At 32.8% G+C, this 17,768-nt stretch overlaps 1 protein-coding gene across 6 annotated transcripts in view; it reads left to right on the top strand.

Annotated features, from left to right (window-relative positions):
- LOC117182856 (four and a half LIM domains protein 2) overlaps positions 1 to 17,768 on the top strand; it is a 912,604-nt gene that overhangs the window by 811,928 nt on the left and 82,908 nt on the right. The window contains exons 1-2 of one of the 6 annotated variants that reach the window (XM_033375998.1): positions 261 to 606; positions 707 to 1,008. The exons of 3 other annotated variants lie outside the window; for them this stretch is intronic. In XM_033375998.1, the coding sequence (XP_033231889.1) occupies positions 804 to 1,008 (205 nt within the window). In that variant the 5' untranslated portion in view covers positions 261 to 606; positions 707 to 803. Of the gene's footprint in view, positions 1 to 260; positions 607 to 650; positions 1,009 to 12,840; positions 13,375 to 17,768 lie in introns of those variants that run through there. 2 more of the 6 variants (XM_033375985.1, XM_033376005.1) reach the window with 2 other exon arrangements.

The raw sequence follows: 17,768 nt of genomic DNA, 5'->3' as shown, positions 1-17,768 counted from the left end.
ACTATGGTCTAAAATGCTTCTAATGGTAATTTTTAGTTAACTTCAAAATGATCAACTTAACCGTTTGTGAGTCATTTCATAAGAAATGAATAAGTAATTAGAAAATAGAATATATCTACATGTTGAATAAGAATTTACTCAATATTTGAATGTTTCTTTAAGCGGTCAACTGCTCGACTTATCACGGTCGTATTGCGTCGTGTCGCGTCGCTCCCGTCTCCTGGTGAAACGAGCATAAGCGAACAAGTCTATCCTCTCAGTGACTCACAAGCCTTCGGTTGAATCATACGGACGATCCTCTTTAAACTTCTTCGCAATATACACAGTGTATTCAGTGTCCGTCCACGTATATCCGCGGTTTAATACTTTCAATAAATCAGTTTCAAATTCTTATCAATTTTTGTCTGTATCATCACAATGTATACAAAATCGAGAATTTCACAACCATTTTACAATAAAAACTAATCAAATTTTATTTTATATACATTTTTTTGTTTTTAAATTTTAAAAAATATATTTGGAAAGCGTGTAAATTTAGAAAGTAAAAAATTCAAACAATGTTCACGTAATTTTTACCAAGCCAGACGTATCCATGATTTTTAAAATGTATGTATTTATTTATGTCTATACTAAATTTTCCATAAACGAGACGAAAAAGAGGGGAGCTCTAACTTTTAATAATAATTTTATTTATATATATTAACAGCAGAAAAAAAGCAGCAAAAGTTTGAAAAAAAGGATTTTATTAATTGACTTTCACTAAAAAAGTTTCTGAAGCTGGCTAGAATTATAATTTTTAAAAAATGAGTGCTGATGCACTAAGTGAGCGTCTCTCAAGTAAATTGCACCTACAGACCAAAACAGTAGGCGAAGAACGAATAAAACTAGCGAAAGAGAAGGATGAAGATATTGCAATATTCAGTATGATTCCCATGGAGGGAAATTCTCATTTCCAGTGTGCTTTAGGTACAGAATGTGTTCTTGGAGATTCCAGAAAAGCAGAGCCAGGTGATATGTTATTTTAAAGAAGCTCTTTATTTTCATTTATATCCTGTCATGAAATTAAATTATACAACAATCATTATTTGAAAACCGATATCAGGTCAATCTTAAAATAGAAAAAGAAGTACTTTTAGGGATTTTTCGAAACGTTAACATTAGGCAGTATTTAAAAACATTTTTTCTATCCTAATTTTAGATTAAAAATACACGCGAAAATAAAATTTATCAGTCACCAGATACATTAAACAACTCTTTGAAACAGTTAGCAGCTATGTTTATCAACCGAGCAATTAAAAGTATTTTATCGATTCCTGTACAGCGGAATAAAACACTGCAAAAAAACTATCTGAAGTTAGGATAATAAAGCTCGTGGGGTTTTCATGTTTGCACAGCACATAATTGCGAGAAATACACATGGGTATTTTTGAACAGCATTTATCCCTAGACGATTAATTTCCCTATCTTTCCCTATTTGATGTTGGATTCTGATGGGGCCCCTACCAGAACTTCTAGTATAGAAAAAACTGATCGGGTCCAATCAGGCTCTAGCGGCCAATTTCTTGCTTTGCATAAGCAAAGTTAATGTATTAAGAAAGTCTATCGATCTGTTGATTATTTATTGTTTAATTGAAGTATATTGCACTCAGATTAGAAATAAAAAGATTTTTAGTTTTATTTCAAGTTTTATTACAAACTGCATTTAAAGAAATGGCGTAAATATTTAATAAATAATAACCTACCTAAGTTGTTAATCATTTTTTGTTACATTTATTCGTTAATTCCCTGCAAGGTTTAAGATGAGGAAACTGAAATGTATTGTTTTTATAAGAATGCAAAAAATATATTTTTTAAAGGCTTCTTTACTTGCTAGCAGAAGTTTTCCAAATTTATATTTTTAACATAGGATATTTTGATGTAAGTTTTTGAGAAACATTTTTTACAATTAAATTTTAATATCGATAATCCCGTTTCCTTTTGTTCGTAAAATTTCGTATGTTCTTAGAAGGCCTGATAAAATAATAACAATTTCTTTCTCAACTCCACAGTATCTTTTAATGAATTTATATGTTTAAGAAAATTAACACTTCGATATTTTTTAATTTTATAATTTAATAAGTAATTATAAAAGTTTCAAACAGATATGATTTTGTCAATGCTGTGCTTAAGAAATTTTTGCACAAAAATGCTAGGTCAGTTAAAAAATTTGATATGTTCTTACACCAAAATGTCAAGTATTTCAAAGTAAAACTATATAGTCAAACTCCAAAGATACGAGAAGTTCGGTACCTGGGAACTCCAAAGACACGAGCGTGAAAAAAGATCACTTTCCTGTGACGTTTATATTTCAGCGGTAATGCGTGAAATCGCACACAGGCCTAACACGCGTGCGCTCACATACAATTCAAAGCAGCGCGCACTCGCGCACGCCTGAATCTCAAATAAGGCAGGGGAAGAGGGAAAAAAATCCCCTCGCTCCTTTGGAGTCGAGAGGTTTTTAACCATGGAGCACTCGTGTGTTCTGAGCACGTATTTTTGGAGTTCGATGTACTCGTATTTTGAATTGCCGCCTGAATGCTGCGCACCACAGGCGACGCACATTGACTGACGCCATGATAGATGTTTCCTGCCAGCCGGCTACGTGGTCACATGTCGAGAAGAGATCAACATTTTTAGCATTTGAATAAATATTCATTAAAGTTTTGAGTGAGCATACACGTCGCGAATATAAAAATATATTATGAATTTCACATTTCTTAATGTTGAAAAATAGTGAAATTGTGTAGTGGAGTCCTATCATCCTAACATCAAATCGTCAATTTTCTATAGAAAATATCGCTTCAGGCTGCAAGTGTAAGAAATTTGACTGTTTTTAATAGTATTTAGGAAATTGTATGTATGATTTAAAGGGCATTCATCTTCCCTCACAGCAATAGGATATACCGGGATATCCCATTTGATCCCATTTATCTCCCAGGGTTTTCCAAGGATATCCCGGAGATAACCCGTAGGATATCCCGCAAGGCGGAAATTTGGATATCCAGTCTAGTCTAGGTGAACAAATACCCTTATAGGAACATCGCAGGGTACTTCTTTTTGGTAGTGTTGTGAACGGGGGACCCCTACTAAAACACAACTAGAAAGTCTAGCAAAGCCCACATGGCCAAAAAATTACGTTGCCGACAGCGTCCCACTTGTTTTCCCCACTAAATCCCGATTAGAAATAGGGGAAATTCGTTAGCCCCCGACTAGAACCCTTTCAAAACTTCTTCACGGGATAACTTCATCGCGTATATTTTGTACGCAGTATTCATTAGTGTCATTCCTCTATAATTTTATAGCCTCTCTCAGTCCCCTTTCTTATACAGTTATACGATCAACCCCTCTCTCCACCCTCTTGGGAACCCCTCTTCCCTCCATACTTATTTCATTACCCCCTTCAGCCTCTGCCTTGCCCCCTTTTGTTCTAATCCCCTCATCTCTCGTCCGTGTATCTGACCCCTGAAATGAATCCTTAAAAAATTTCCTCCATTCGTCGCTCCACTCTTCTCGCTTATCCCCAACCTGCGTTTCCCATACCCACATTTGCTGCTCTCCCTTCACGCTTCTCCTTTCTAGCCCTGTCATTTAACATTCTGTGCGCATCCCTTTCCTTCCTCGTCACATCTTGATCGATGAAAACCTTCTTGTCCTTTATTCTATTTTTGTTACGCATTGCCCCAAATTTTTCTTTCTAGCTCTTCAATTTCACCATTGTCACTTCATTCTCCTTTCTCTCCTCCATCCTAACTTTCCCTACTTTGCCTTTAACTCAATGTATGCTCTGTAGCAGCGCTTTCCCCGCTCCCTTTCTCCCCGCTTTTTAGCTTCAATCCTCTCTTAACTATATTATTTCTCCTATCTGCCTTCTCTCCTTTCCATTTTTAACTCCATTGCCCTTATCCTTTCCCTATCCACTCTCTCCTTCTTTTCATTTCAACGCTCTCCCACTTTCTCTTCTATCATAATATCTACCTTCTCCCAAATACCTTGCTTCTCGCCCTCCTCCTGTCAACTGCTTCCATTCCCGACCTGCCTTCCACCTTCTTCAGCCTTTTTTCCGCCTTTTCCTTCCACACCCTAATATCTTCTTCCATCTTCTTAATTTTATCCTCTTTTTCCTTCCTTACCCGAAGCCAACTCCCTCTGCAATCCTTTTACTTTCCTCTTCAGCTCTTTTACGTCCTTTTCCCATCTCTCGTATCTTACCCTCAGGTCCTCATTCATACTTTGTATCTGCTCCATATCCCCCCTTTCGTCCTCACACAACCATCCCAAATTTATCAAATTAGAAGAATTAAAAATGGCGAATCCAATATGGTGGCTCAAATGAAAATTTTCACACATCAAATCGTTTCACGTGATTATAGCACGTGTTGGATATTAAAATAAGGGTTTTAGGGAACACAATGACGAATTTCTATTTAGTGTCTTTAAATTTCAAGATGGCGAATCCAATATGGTGGGTGAAATGAGAATTTTCACACATTAAATAGTTTTATGTGAATATAGCTCGTAGCAGGTAACAATACTAAAAACAAATAATAAGCCCATAGCAATAGAAGAAATTATGTTATATTTTGAAAAATCAAAAATCACCATACGGCATAAGAAACTAGAAAAGATAACGAAAAATTTAAACACAATAACATTAATTTATCTTCAAAATTGAAGTGCATAGGGGGGGGGGGGGGGTTTGTGAAAGACACCTCTCTGAATGGTAACATTGTTAGTTGTCACACGATGTTTTCCAAATAAGATTGTCAAACCGGTGTTCCAAAGAGGTATTAATCTCTCTATTCACCTCACGATGTGTCGATACACCGTTAAGTTTTCCGTTAGATGATAATTTTATGAATGTTGAATCGAAAGCTTTTCGGTAGTCAGTGTAGACCATTAATAAATAACCCTAAGCAGGCTCTCTCTATACCCTGCTACGTGCTTCTTTCAGCCACGTTCTACGTACATATCTTTCCACGCAGGTCTGATTTTGCGTAAAATTCTATCTTCTTAGGGTCAGATAAGTCGCCCATCTTCGGAAGCAGCGCTGTGCATCCTTACACCAACCACTTTGGAATAGGTTTTTCCAACTTTAGATATAAGGTAAAAATGCGGGTCAAATATAGTGGTAGGTGGACATTCCCCCTCGGGTGTTCTGAGGACACTGCAAAGCTCCATCAAGCTATTTATGTTTTTGCATCTTTATCCAGTGCATGCTGGACTTCATAAGCTTATCTCCAGAATATCTTTTCCTCCCTTTGGTTTAGGCGGATAGTTGAGAATAACTGTTAATTTTCTCTGGACCACCTCTTCTTTCGCTCTAGACTTCTCCTAGAATTAGATAGTAACCGTATTCTGCTAGCAATATGCTGCCTGATGGTCAGCAGCTTTGCCTTGTTGAGTGTGTTATGACGGATCCCTAGTTTGCGCGAATGGTCGGAAACTGACATTGAACTTCCTGCCAGATGTTCTATAATCAAGCACACAGTGAATGCGGGACGCGTACTGTCTTGCCCAGAATCACTTTGTAAGTTGATGCATGCGTCTTTTGGTTTAATGTCAACTCTTGTGGAAAAATGTCCATGGAGCGCGTCATCGAATTCAATCTGATCTTTGAGCTTGAAAGAAACCTTGATTTTCTTGTTTCTTCTGGTCTTAAAGCATCGCCCATCCTGTATTGGATGTCTGCCCGCTGTACTGACGCCTCTCTTCTCATGTAAAAATGATAACTTTCGAATGTTTTAAACCACCATTAATGTGAGATAAAATATTAACGTAGTTATTACATTTTTCTATGAGACCAAAATATGCCCCCGTTTTCTACCATTTTTCAACAATTTATTTAGTAAAAATCAATGCTCCCTAAAGTGTACCTGACAGCACAACTCTTTGAGATTCCAAATCATCATTTTTTATTGTTTTTCAACCACTGTCCGTGTTACTTCCTTAAAAAACTATCAGTCCGTTTATAGCTAAAAACTATTATTAATTAAACTATTTATATTTATTAAAATTAAACTAACTAACCCAAACTATTTATTATTTTGAGTTTTAAGTTATCCCACTTTTTCAACACACCAAAAGGCATATTTTCGGATATTTCTATAAATGTAAAATTGTACATGCATTTTTGCAAAATTAAGTAGATATTGCAGAAAAGGCCATTTTGGTCGGTTCAAATTACGTTAGAAGTAAACTAATTCACCAATCTCAATTTAAGCATTGCGTAGTTCACTCAGTAAATAGATTTCTTGCTTCCAGACAGGAATTAATCATTCCAGACATCAACACTACACAATTGTACACTTTATTTTCATTCTAACCTTTCACTGTGAAAAGCCCCTTTCACAATACGCACATCGAAAATTGCGGATTTTGCGGCCTGCGAAGTAGGACGAAACTGGCTATATTGCGGTGAGCGTGTACGAAAGTACTTAACAAACCCTAGAGTTTCCAAGTTTGTTATGACAAACCCTAGAGTATGTATACTTTCGCGAGTTAGGACCTGACGCTACCGTACAAACTTCTCAAGTATTGCCACTACAGGCGCACAAACTTTCCGTCCGCTGTAGTGGCATCTCTTACGTTGCAACGCAAACTTCACGTCTCTTTGAAAGAATTGTCACTGCGTGTTCGTCAATATTTGTGTCATGCTCGTTCAATGTTCTTTTTGTGAAAAATAGTATACGCGGCAAGGGGCTGAAACCTCGCGAATACCAACGCGCATGTGGACTGTACTCGGGGGCATGCGGCCCCTCGTGTAGCCAACTTCATGCTCGTTTGCATGGGCTCGGTTACGCCCCTTGTTTTTAATGTATTATTTGGCCTTAATTCACAGGACTTATTATAATATATAGTAATAAATAATATAATAATAATAATAAATATAATAATAAATATATAATATAATATAATATACAGGCTTATTCTAGGAGGGAAATGTTTACTAAAAGTGCAATGTTCAATGAAAAATTGGCAGTAACAGGTATATTATAACCTCTGATAAATCTGGGTAGTAATAGGATCAGGTCCTGTGAGTGGCGCTGCAGTTCATCATTTAAGCTTTGAGCGGTGCCCGTTGAAATTGCGTACGGTGACATAAAAGACCCTGTCTGTAAACCACGTTAGTGTGCTTACCAATTAGTGAACATTAATTGTTTTGCATTATTTAGTATTTTCGGGTATTTATATGAGCAGCATGAAATTTTTATGTAATTTAGGTCTTTTTTATACAATAAATATGGAGTAACATTCAATATACTAGTTTTTCTATGGAATTGTCTGCATGAATCACTGTAAAATATTATCATTTTTAAGGTCTTCAAATAATTCAACTTTTTGAAGCCGCCGCCAATGGGCCTATATTTTCTTCGAAGGTCATATTCTAAGCTTTCAAACTCTACAATGATTTTTTAACAAATTTATTTGTTGCAAAATTACGTTAGACAGCAACAACAATTGGAGCGTTCAGTAGATACTTTAAAAAATAAACCTGAAGTTTACTAGATTTTTTGAAAGCCAGAAACATTTCAAAAACTGAATAGGACTCGAAAGACCCTGTCTGTCAACGGAAGGTAGGGAAAAGAAGTATGTGAACGGAGGGTTAAGGTTCAATGTTAACGCAGCCCTTTAGTATATTGATGATTTTTATAATAAGTTTTATACGACAGGACTGTCTAGGCATCTTATAAAAGTTGAAGAAACTTCAATCAAAAAAAGTTATGGAATTCGAAGAAATTATTGCGGAAGTTCGCAACAAAATTATTCTGTTCCGCGAAAATCTAAATTAAATGTCGTGATACCACAGCGGTATCACAAAAATATAGGATCACTGTCAAGATTTCTTTGTTATTCAAGCACGAATTAAGCAAACAAATCTGAGCAAATAAAGATTGGCGTTTTTAAAAAAATCGACTTTTAATATTTTCAGAAAAAACACTACCATTTTATTAATTTTTCAGCGAATTTTCAAGTGCGGTAATAATTAACCTCGTTAGAAGCAAGAAAGTAAGCCTAAATTCCATTAGGTCCAAAGCTATCAAGGTTTTAAAGCAAAAATTGTATATTTTTTAAATAGACCTAACATTTGAAATACTCGTAAATTTGCGAAAATTATTATTTTCGTAAAACCGTTAAATACGTATCATCATATTTCCTTTGGAAAACAGCATATCTACAGGGTGAATTATTACATGACTTAAAGTTATACTGCCTGCATGTTAGTTGAAATGGATTCGGTAAATTGTTTGATATTAAATAATTTTTGTAATGTTGAAATGAAGTTTGGTTTAAAGAAGTTGTTGTAAGTGAAATTAACTCGAAAATTACTTAATTATTAATACCACATATTCCCAAATTCATTTATTTTAACCTTCTAAAAAAGGTCACGGCTTTGATAGATTTACCGAACATGGATTAAGGGTTTTAATGTGTAATGCCAATTGAAATCTTGATAAAAATTAAACAACTTCTCAGTCCGGGAACGGGCAATGCTGCCGTATGCAATAATATGTCAAAAGGTTAAAAAGATGTTATTCTTATGTATTTTGAGCCGCTGAATCCGAATATACCCAGTTTTTTCGAAAAAGTGACAGATTTTGTTCAAATCGCAATTGTTTAAACAAATTATGAAAAATTAACTATTTCGATCTGGACAATTTTTTCTAGAAAATATGGCCCATTTTTAGATGAAAATGTCTCAAGCAACTTTTTTGTAAAATGCGTATTTTAAAAGATATAAATTTGTTAAGGTCCGAAATTTGACGTTTTTCACTAACTTTGAACATTAACAACATTTGATTTATTCAATATTGAAAATTAAAAAAACGTACTCATTCTTCAAAAGTTACTTTATAACCTGATGTAATTCAACATTAGCGCAGACATGGCGGAGATTTGATTTTCGCGACTAACATTCAGCACTTTTCCGACGTGCCTACCGCTCTTGCGTACCCAGTTGCCATTGCGTTGCCTGCATATCAGATAAATCATGCATTTGCGTTAGGGCTGGAATTAGGTGTTGTTCATTTTGTTCTTCCCAAATTAAAAAAAGAAAAGTAGAAATAAGCATAACACAAGTGGGGCGGAGGACAACAGCATGTGCACTGAGACATAAATTCAACTCTATATCGGATTAAAGTTTTAATGTATATAAGAAAATTTGATATAAATTTCTAATTATTTTTCAAGAAATTCAGTATTTGTAATATTGTTAATTTTATTATGGATTTTATTATATTAACAAAGTATTTTGAGAAGTATTTTCAAAATCATTTTAGCTCAAAGCAATGAGTTATTTCAATTTATAGTTAATTCAATGACGTACGCAAGGAACTTATCGATCAATAAGAATAGATTGTTAATATCAATAACAACTTATTTTAAACTGATATTTATTTCGAATTCAAACCTAATCCCCAAATATCGACTGCGCGCGGCCGAGCACATGTGACTACGACGCGCGCGGCGCGCAAGAGTGGTAGGCACGTCGGAAAATTGCTGACTGTTAGTCGCGAAAATCATATCTCCGCCATGTCCGCGCTAATGTTGCATTGCATTAGGTTATAAAGTAACTTTTAAAGAATGAGTACGCTTTTTTCAATTTTCAAACATATTGAATAGGTCAAATGTTGTTAACGTTCAAACTTAGTGAAAAACGTCAAATTTCGGACCTTAAAAAATTTATATCTTTTAAAATATGCACTAAACGAAAAAGTTTCTAAAGACCTTCTCGTCTTAAAATGGACCATATTTTCTAGAAAAAAAATTTCCGGATCGAAAATGTCAATCTTACTAAGTATTTTCTCGGAAAAAATAAGTTATAATAAGTTTACGGAACTAATTCAAAAGTAACGGATATAGAAGACAGTTCAGTGCAAGTCAAAATGGTCTGGTTATACGATGTGATGAACTATTTTCACTATATGTATAGAAAGTTTCTATATTATTTAAAATCCGAGACGAAATAGCATCTACTACCGCTCAGGTCATAAATTCTATTATCTTACGGTCCAATCGTAAATCGAAAAATAAATATGAGTCAAAAAAACATGTTCTTCGAAACTCAGATATTTATTTAATAGAAAAAACTCCTTTTGAAACTTCCTGACGTTTCGGTACACATGCGTACCTTTTTCAAAGGTTCTTAACCTAAATAATTATATTAACGATTAGTAATTTTAGTCTGAACAAATATGATGGATAATTACGTAGATTTAAATACATTGTTACCTGAGTTGATGATGGTTTAAAATAGTCAAACAAATCAAATTTCAGTCAAAAAAGTCAATTGTCTTTAAAAAAATTAATTAAAATTTTGTCATTTTAGAAGTCTCAAAAAATTTCGAGACTTCAATCGATTAGACTACATTTTTTTTTAAATATAGTACGACAAAACAAAAATTAGCGTAGGTTAGGATGGACGAACAGAAATTGACAGTTTCAGAAATACATGAAGAATACGTAATGAACGATGATGTAATAGGCAAGTTTCCATTGAAAACCACTGATGTGGAAGCGCGTAATTGAGTTTAAATTTGAAATAAGAAATTTAAAAAAATGTGTATATGTACACATACGTACATATGCATACATATATACACACATATAGCAAACATACATATACACATATATACATATAGAGATGATTAATATTAAAAACATTATTTTATAATACGCTGATAAATTTTATTAATATTTAGAATTTCAGTCTGTAAATTAACTGAAATCTTACGATATTTGTTTGTAAAAATAGACTCAATAATACGTCGTTGATAAGTATTTTTTTCTGTAGCTAATATTTTAATACGTTTAAAATCAAAATCAAGGTAATGATTGAAATTCCAAGAATGTTGCGACAGACCTGTATTAAAATTCCCAACTTCACAATCTCTTTTGTGTTCAGCAATTCTAGTTTTTAATCTTCTGCCAGTTTTACCTATATAAGCTTCATTACAACATTTACATTTAATTAAATAAATAACACCAGATAAATTTTCAATGGAATCGACGTCCTTTCTTCTTGACAAATAATTATCTAAGGTATTAGTGTTTTTAAAATAAACATTGACATTAAATTTTTTAAGTGAATTTCTTAATCTTTCTAATAGGCCCTGAATGTAAGGCAAAGTAACATTTAAATTAAATCTATTGTAAGTATCACTCCAATTTCTTTTCTTGTTAGTTTTATTACTTTTATTGTAAATCTCATGAATGCGTTCTTTAATGATGTCATTTGCAAACTCAAGAGGATAGTTATTTTGTACTAAAGTTGTTTTTAATAGATTTAAATTTTCTTTTCTAATTTGAATGTCAGATAATTTTACACATCTATCTACTAAACCCTTAATTAAACCAATTTTATGACCAAATAAATTATGTGAATTATAGTTTAAGTATCTACCAGACCAAGAAGGTTTTTTATACCAATTGGTTAATAAATCACCATTTGGAATTTTTATAATTTTTAATCAAGATAGTTAATAACATTATTAATCTCACATTCATGAGTGAAATTTATACAATCTTCAATACTATTAAATGCATTTAAGAAAACTTAAATTTTATCTGTGGGAATAATGGCTAAAATGTCGTCGACATATTGTTTGTACAAAGTAGGTGTGAAATCTAACAATTGTAAAGCTCCTTTTTCAACATCTTGTAAAACTAAATCAGAAACTACAGGAGATAATGGTGAACCCGTAGGGCAACCCGAAATTTGTTTGTAAAATTTATTATTAAAGGAGAAAAGGGTACCATTGAAAACTGTTCTGGTGGCTATTAGAAATTCATTTTTAGTTATTTTTGTCAAGTTATGATTTAAATTAAGTTTTTCTTCAATGCAATCTAAAGCGAGATCTAATGAGATGCTGTCAAACATGGACACAACATCTAAAGAAACTATCGAATATAGGTCATTTTAAAGGAAATTTAGTTTGTCATAAGAAGCTCAAATAAAAAATTTTATTAAAAATTTTTTTTATGCTGAAAATACAAAAAATGTAAAAAAGTGCTTTTTCCAAACTCGTCAAACTATTCTCATAATATGAGAGACCCCAGGAAATAGCTAATAAAATGCAAAATAAAGTATTATTTTTCATAAAAAACTTCATTCTATGTTTTGAAGTATAAATTTACTGTTATTTAGATATATTTAGTTTTTGCAGTTGTCACAAATATTTTTGTAACCAATTTCCCCCTCGTAGCCACAGTGTTATATAAACCACAGGTATCTCATATTATGAGAACCACACCGTGCAACTATGCACTTACGATGTCTGACCTGTACAATGAAAAACTTCAACACTATCGATATTTTCCTACTTAGTTATTCAATTCCCATGACTCCAGGCAAACTTTACTGCTAAATACAAATTTCATGAATAATAAATAGGGTTTATAGAATTCCCTTCCAAGAACTCGAACACCATCGATTTCACAAAAAGTTCGCCTATAATCTTTAGAAGCACAATGAAAAATGGACTATACCACGAAATTACTCTTTCTTCAAGGGCTACAAGTTAGTGATAGAACCAACAGAGTGGGTCTCATAGTTTAGCTGATACCCCGTGTTCTCATATTACGAGAATATCTCATATTCGAGTACTCTCCTCTATATTTTGATCTATTTTAGGCTTACATTTTACATGGATTTCCTTACTTATATTAATCATGTCCACTTTTTGAGTATAAATTTTTGACTATTTAGGGAGGACCACCAATTGTAAATTTTAGTTTAAGTTCATAAATTTTTTAATAAATTACTTTTTCAAAGCAATAATATATGCTTTTTCGCGATTTTAGAGAAAGTGGACTTTCCAATATTCTGCACAGGACATTTGCATTTTGACGAAAAAAAATTCCATCGGCCGATAACTCAGTCTGAAGCGCTTCGTCCTCGAAGGTTTTTAAAAATTTGTATTTATTACAATGTTAATGAATGTAAATTCCTATATAAAACTTCAGAAATTCTGCAAGTAATAATTTTTATAGTGCTCTGGCTCGTGCGATACTTCTGGTTAATAATTTTGACTAATTGGGATTTGTGTGCAATGGTTATGTAGAATGTGAATAACCTATACAAAAATGAATATTACTTTTATTACCGTGTTTTATTTGTATTTATTTGCATGCAAAAAACTTTTCAAAAAGCTGTCATATTTTATACATAGTTGGTAAACATTTTATTAAAAATTATTTAAAATTATAGAAAACAAAGAGTTACGCCAAAATAGGCTGTTTTTTCGCCTATTTTTTGGACCTTGCTAGCGACCTAGTGAAAAAATATAAAAATATGTTACATGTATCAAATTACTCGTCAATAAAAAACAAAGTGAGCATCGTTTCTCGTTTTTTAAAAAATTCACAAAATTATCGCTGTTTAGGAGTTGAGAAGACCACCAAAAAATTTTAAATAGGAAATACCACTAATTATTGAATCATTTTTCATTGTATTTATTCTATAAAATAAACTTTATAAAAGCGAAATCACGTATTTTCTTCATTGATAAGAGGTTGATGTGAAAAATAATTGTATAATTAGTGGTATTTTCTATTTTTTAATTTTTCCGAGGTCTGCTCAACCCCTAAATAGGGGTAATTTTTTAAACCTTTTAAGAAACGAAAAGTCATGCTCATTTTTATTTTTAATGGCGAGTAATTTGATACTTGTAACATATTTTTATATTTTTTCACCAAGTCGCTAGGGAGGTCCAAAAAATAGGCGAACTTTGGCGTCACTCCTTGTTGCGAAAATTAAACAAATCAGTTTTACCAAAAAAACCGGCATTCAAAAAATTATATAATTGCAGAATTTTTAAAGATTATTAAAGATAATTATATTTATGAATACTTTGAAAAAGGAAAAGAAAAACCATCCAAAACAATTGTTCGCCAAAATGTATATAATGTGTATAAAATATTTGAAATACAATGAAACACTTCAATAGACCTCCCTTCTATAGCCATTCCAAGAATTGACGCCGAAACGTAGGTAGGAATAATAGAAACTATGCGGGGGCCGCGGGGTCTGCGGTTATTACTCACGCGAGCAGTCAAGCGTGAACAAACAAAGGCGGAGCGGGCTACAAAGAGCTAGTTCACACTCAAGGTCAGTCCCACAATCGGCGCTATAAAAGAGTTTCACTGTACTATTTTTTTCGAAAAGAATGCAAAAGCGGATCAGGGTTTGTAAATTAATACTCAGAAATTAAGCTTAAAATATTTTTAAAAAACAATAGGAACCGAAACTAACATTCACAATTGACGGTCTCAAAATTTGTTTCCAGAAAGATAATAACTCTTCAAATCTGCTAAAAAGTAACAAAAATCAACTGTGTGCTCAAAGTGGTTTAATAACCTGTATTTCAACAACGCAACCGCCTCTATAACTATCCACCTTCTCATATAGCAAACGAAATACACACACACACTTACGCGTAAAGTATTCTCCGAGTCGTTTCGAATTTTACGGAACTCTGTTTTCCAGTTAATTTAATGCAGTGCTTTACAATAACACTCAGGATCTTTAAATTGATTTCTACGAATCTTTTAAAGACTTTTTACCAATTTGTTCCTCAATAATTATCGAACTTTGTTTATTTCAAGCTGATTTTAAAAACTACGGAATTTTTTTATAATTACACCTGAATAATTTTACAATTTATATTAAATGTTTTGGAAATGACATAAAACTCTTTTCAGTCATCGTTTATATCCACTGCTCTTGAATTAGTTCCATAACCTATAAAACTTTTTTTTCCGTGTTGTGTTACAATCGTCACGCATTTAAAAGATTGTAAAAGTATCACGATTTTCAGTGCTATAAAGGGAGATGCCCAATTTTATGCAAAAAGAAATGAAAAACTATTTGGAAATCATTTTAGTTTTGTGACTTCATGTCATCTATAATATGTTTTTGTTATTATATTGTATTATATTTTATCATTTTTCAATTTTAATTTATAAATATACTACGAACCTAATAATTGCCATTTACAGTTAGAAAAATTAATATTTTCGATAGCAGATTGAAGTTGAAAAAAGTGATATTCACAAATTAAATGATAAAACCGTAGTTGCAATAACTAGCAGTTAAAATAACATTCAGTACAAAATGATGTCATTACACGCGCCGAAGTTCATGAGGCTGATAAAATTCCTAAACCTTATAGTTTGTCTTATCACAGGGATATATCACCATTCTGCTTCCCCGGAGACCCGTGTTCAATTCCCGCCAGGGCTGATTTCTTCTACCAAGGTTTTTGCTCTCTCAGCTTAGAATAAAATATAAATATCTGATTGTATGTTTAATGTATAAAATGTATAGTGCGTGAAGTGAATGCGAATTAATTTTTATTTTGCTCTTTCGACCATGGCAGTTTTTCCTATTTTCTATGGGAAAAATTAGAAATGCGTAGAATGAACATAAACAGAATGTTTTACTATTATGTTTTGTAAACTTCACAGTCTGTCTTAGAGATTATAGTAAGTCTCTTTTGGTATAAGTGCAATTATTTAATCATTTATTTTATATTTCAATAAACATAATAACTTCAGAGTTTAATATTCACAATAGTAATTCTTGGAATAGTGACTCTATATCCTGGCTTGCTATTGTCTTATTGTAAAAATAAAAATTATACCATCAAATTTTATAACATAAAGTTTCTCCGTGTATATGCATATAATATTTATCAAGGTTATAAACTTAAATTAAAAGTTATAAATACAAGAGTGTTTTTGACTAAATTAACTAAAAAAACGTTTTAATTTCTTTTAATTGAAACTATATTAAAATTGAATAAGAATATCAAACGCATACGTTATGAAAATTTTGTCTGCAAAGTTTTACTTTTTATTAGATTAAAAATCGTTAGATGTGTTTCTTGATATTTTTGGAATGTATATTATAATGTTTGTATTACTTAGTATACAGTCAGATTTGAAAAAAATGAACAAATCCAAAACGAAATAAATTATTTACATAAATGCTTTCCTGAGTTAGAAATTTTTTAAATGTTTTTTGAAGCTTATTTAACATATTAGAATTGTTTAAATTTGATTAACATTAAATGTATAAATAAAAATTATAAATTTACTCAATAAAGTGTATTCACTTTTTCAATATAGCATGTATACTCAGATTTAAAAACAGTCATACTAACTGAAACGCAATTAAACAATTTGCGGAGGCGACAAATAAGGGCTGCTTGGAAAATTTACCTAAGGTCAACACCAATCGGTCACAAGATGTGGGCCGAGGTAGCTTAGTTTACGATATATTTATGTAGTGGACTTGCGTTTGCTGAGATACAACGTCGTCTGACCTTATCGGGAAGATACGGACATGGTCAGAACTTGCTTCCGCTGCATACTATGCTTTGAGTTAAAGACATTTATCTAATTATTCCATCTGTTGGTACGAGATTTACTTATAAACTTTTTTTTTAATAGATGTTTCGCGTGACGTAATTACCTTGAATATAAATTTAACATATTATACAATGGCTCCAAAAATACAGATAATGAATTCACTCTTAGTGAGTGGGAAGATGTTTCTTCACTTTTGAAAGTCTCATATTTTTCGCTAAAGACCCTGCACTAAATGTTTGGGAAAATGGCTTTCGGTGGATTTAGCTGAAACTTTGTAATTTTTAAGCTTATAAGTGCTGGATGAAATATACGTAAAAAAAATCCAAAAAATGGACAGTTTTAGCACTATGCGGCGCTAAGCGCTCAAGATCAGCGAATAAAACGAATTATAACAGATTTTGTTACAAAAGCGATGTCAACATAGAAATCACGGTTCAGATCGTGGTCTGTCATATTTTCGCCTACACCGTTGACTCATGTAGCGCACTTCTCGAAACGATCAAACGCTAAGCGCCCAAGATTTGCACTTGACTAAGTAATTACTTTTTTAAAGAAAGATATGGTAACCAAAGTAATATTAGTAACTAGTGCGCACATCGATAATAACAGTGTACCCTTCGCCAGAGGGTCGAACGCTAAGCGCCCATGATCAGCGAATAGAACCAATCCTAGTAGCTTTAGCGACACAAGCGATGTCTGTATACGAAACACGCATCACGAAGTAATCAGTAACATGTTTAGCCAAACCAATGACAATATGAGTCAACACCGTTGACTCATATAGCGCGCTTCTCAGAACGGGCAAACGCTAAGCGCAGAAGATTTGAACTTGACTAAGAAATCACTTTTTCAAAGAATTTCACAAAAGAAATGACAGACGAACTGGAAGTAGGCCTTATGACTTAAAAGAAGTTGAAATTTTGTTGTTTCTGAATTTTTCTTTCATTTTATTAATACATTCCTCTGCCTTTCAAGACCATAAGAGCCAGGCTGTTTAAGACTAAATGTTCTTACACAAACAGGCAGGCAAACGTACATGTTCTGTAATGCTGATGTTAATACTCCAAGGCTTTGAATTGAATGTAGAGTTAACGCTTTTATTGTCTTTCTGATGAATTTCTGAAAGTGACTTTTCATTATTCGAGCCGGCAAACTACAAGCATGGCCATTTCTACTGTAAGAGAGTCTTTATTGCAGCGATTTGTGCCTGGTAACATTGGATTTAATGCGATAAGCAGAGAGGAATTCATTGAAACACACGTGACATCATTCGCCAATGAACTTTATAATCCACAACCAGAAATTCCCAGAGCTATTGCTATCATCGATGGAACTTATGCTTACATGCAGAAGAGCAG

The sequence above is a fragment of the Belonocnema kinseyi genome, chromosome 1 (assembly GCF_010883055.1).
Source record: "Belonocnema kinseyi isolate 2016_QV_RU_SX_M_011 chromosome 1, B_treatae_v1, whole genome shotgun sequence".
Lineage (NCBI taxonomy): Eukaryota > Metazoa > Arthropoda > Insecta > Hymenoptera > Cynipidae > Belonocnema > Belonocnema kinseyi.
Note: the sequence above shows the minus strand (reverse complement) of the source record. Positions and strands in the feature narration are given on the sequence as shown.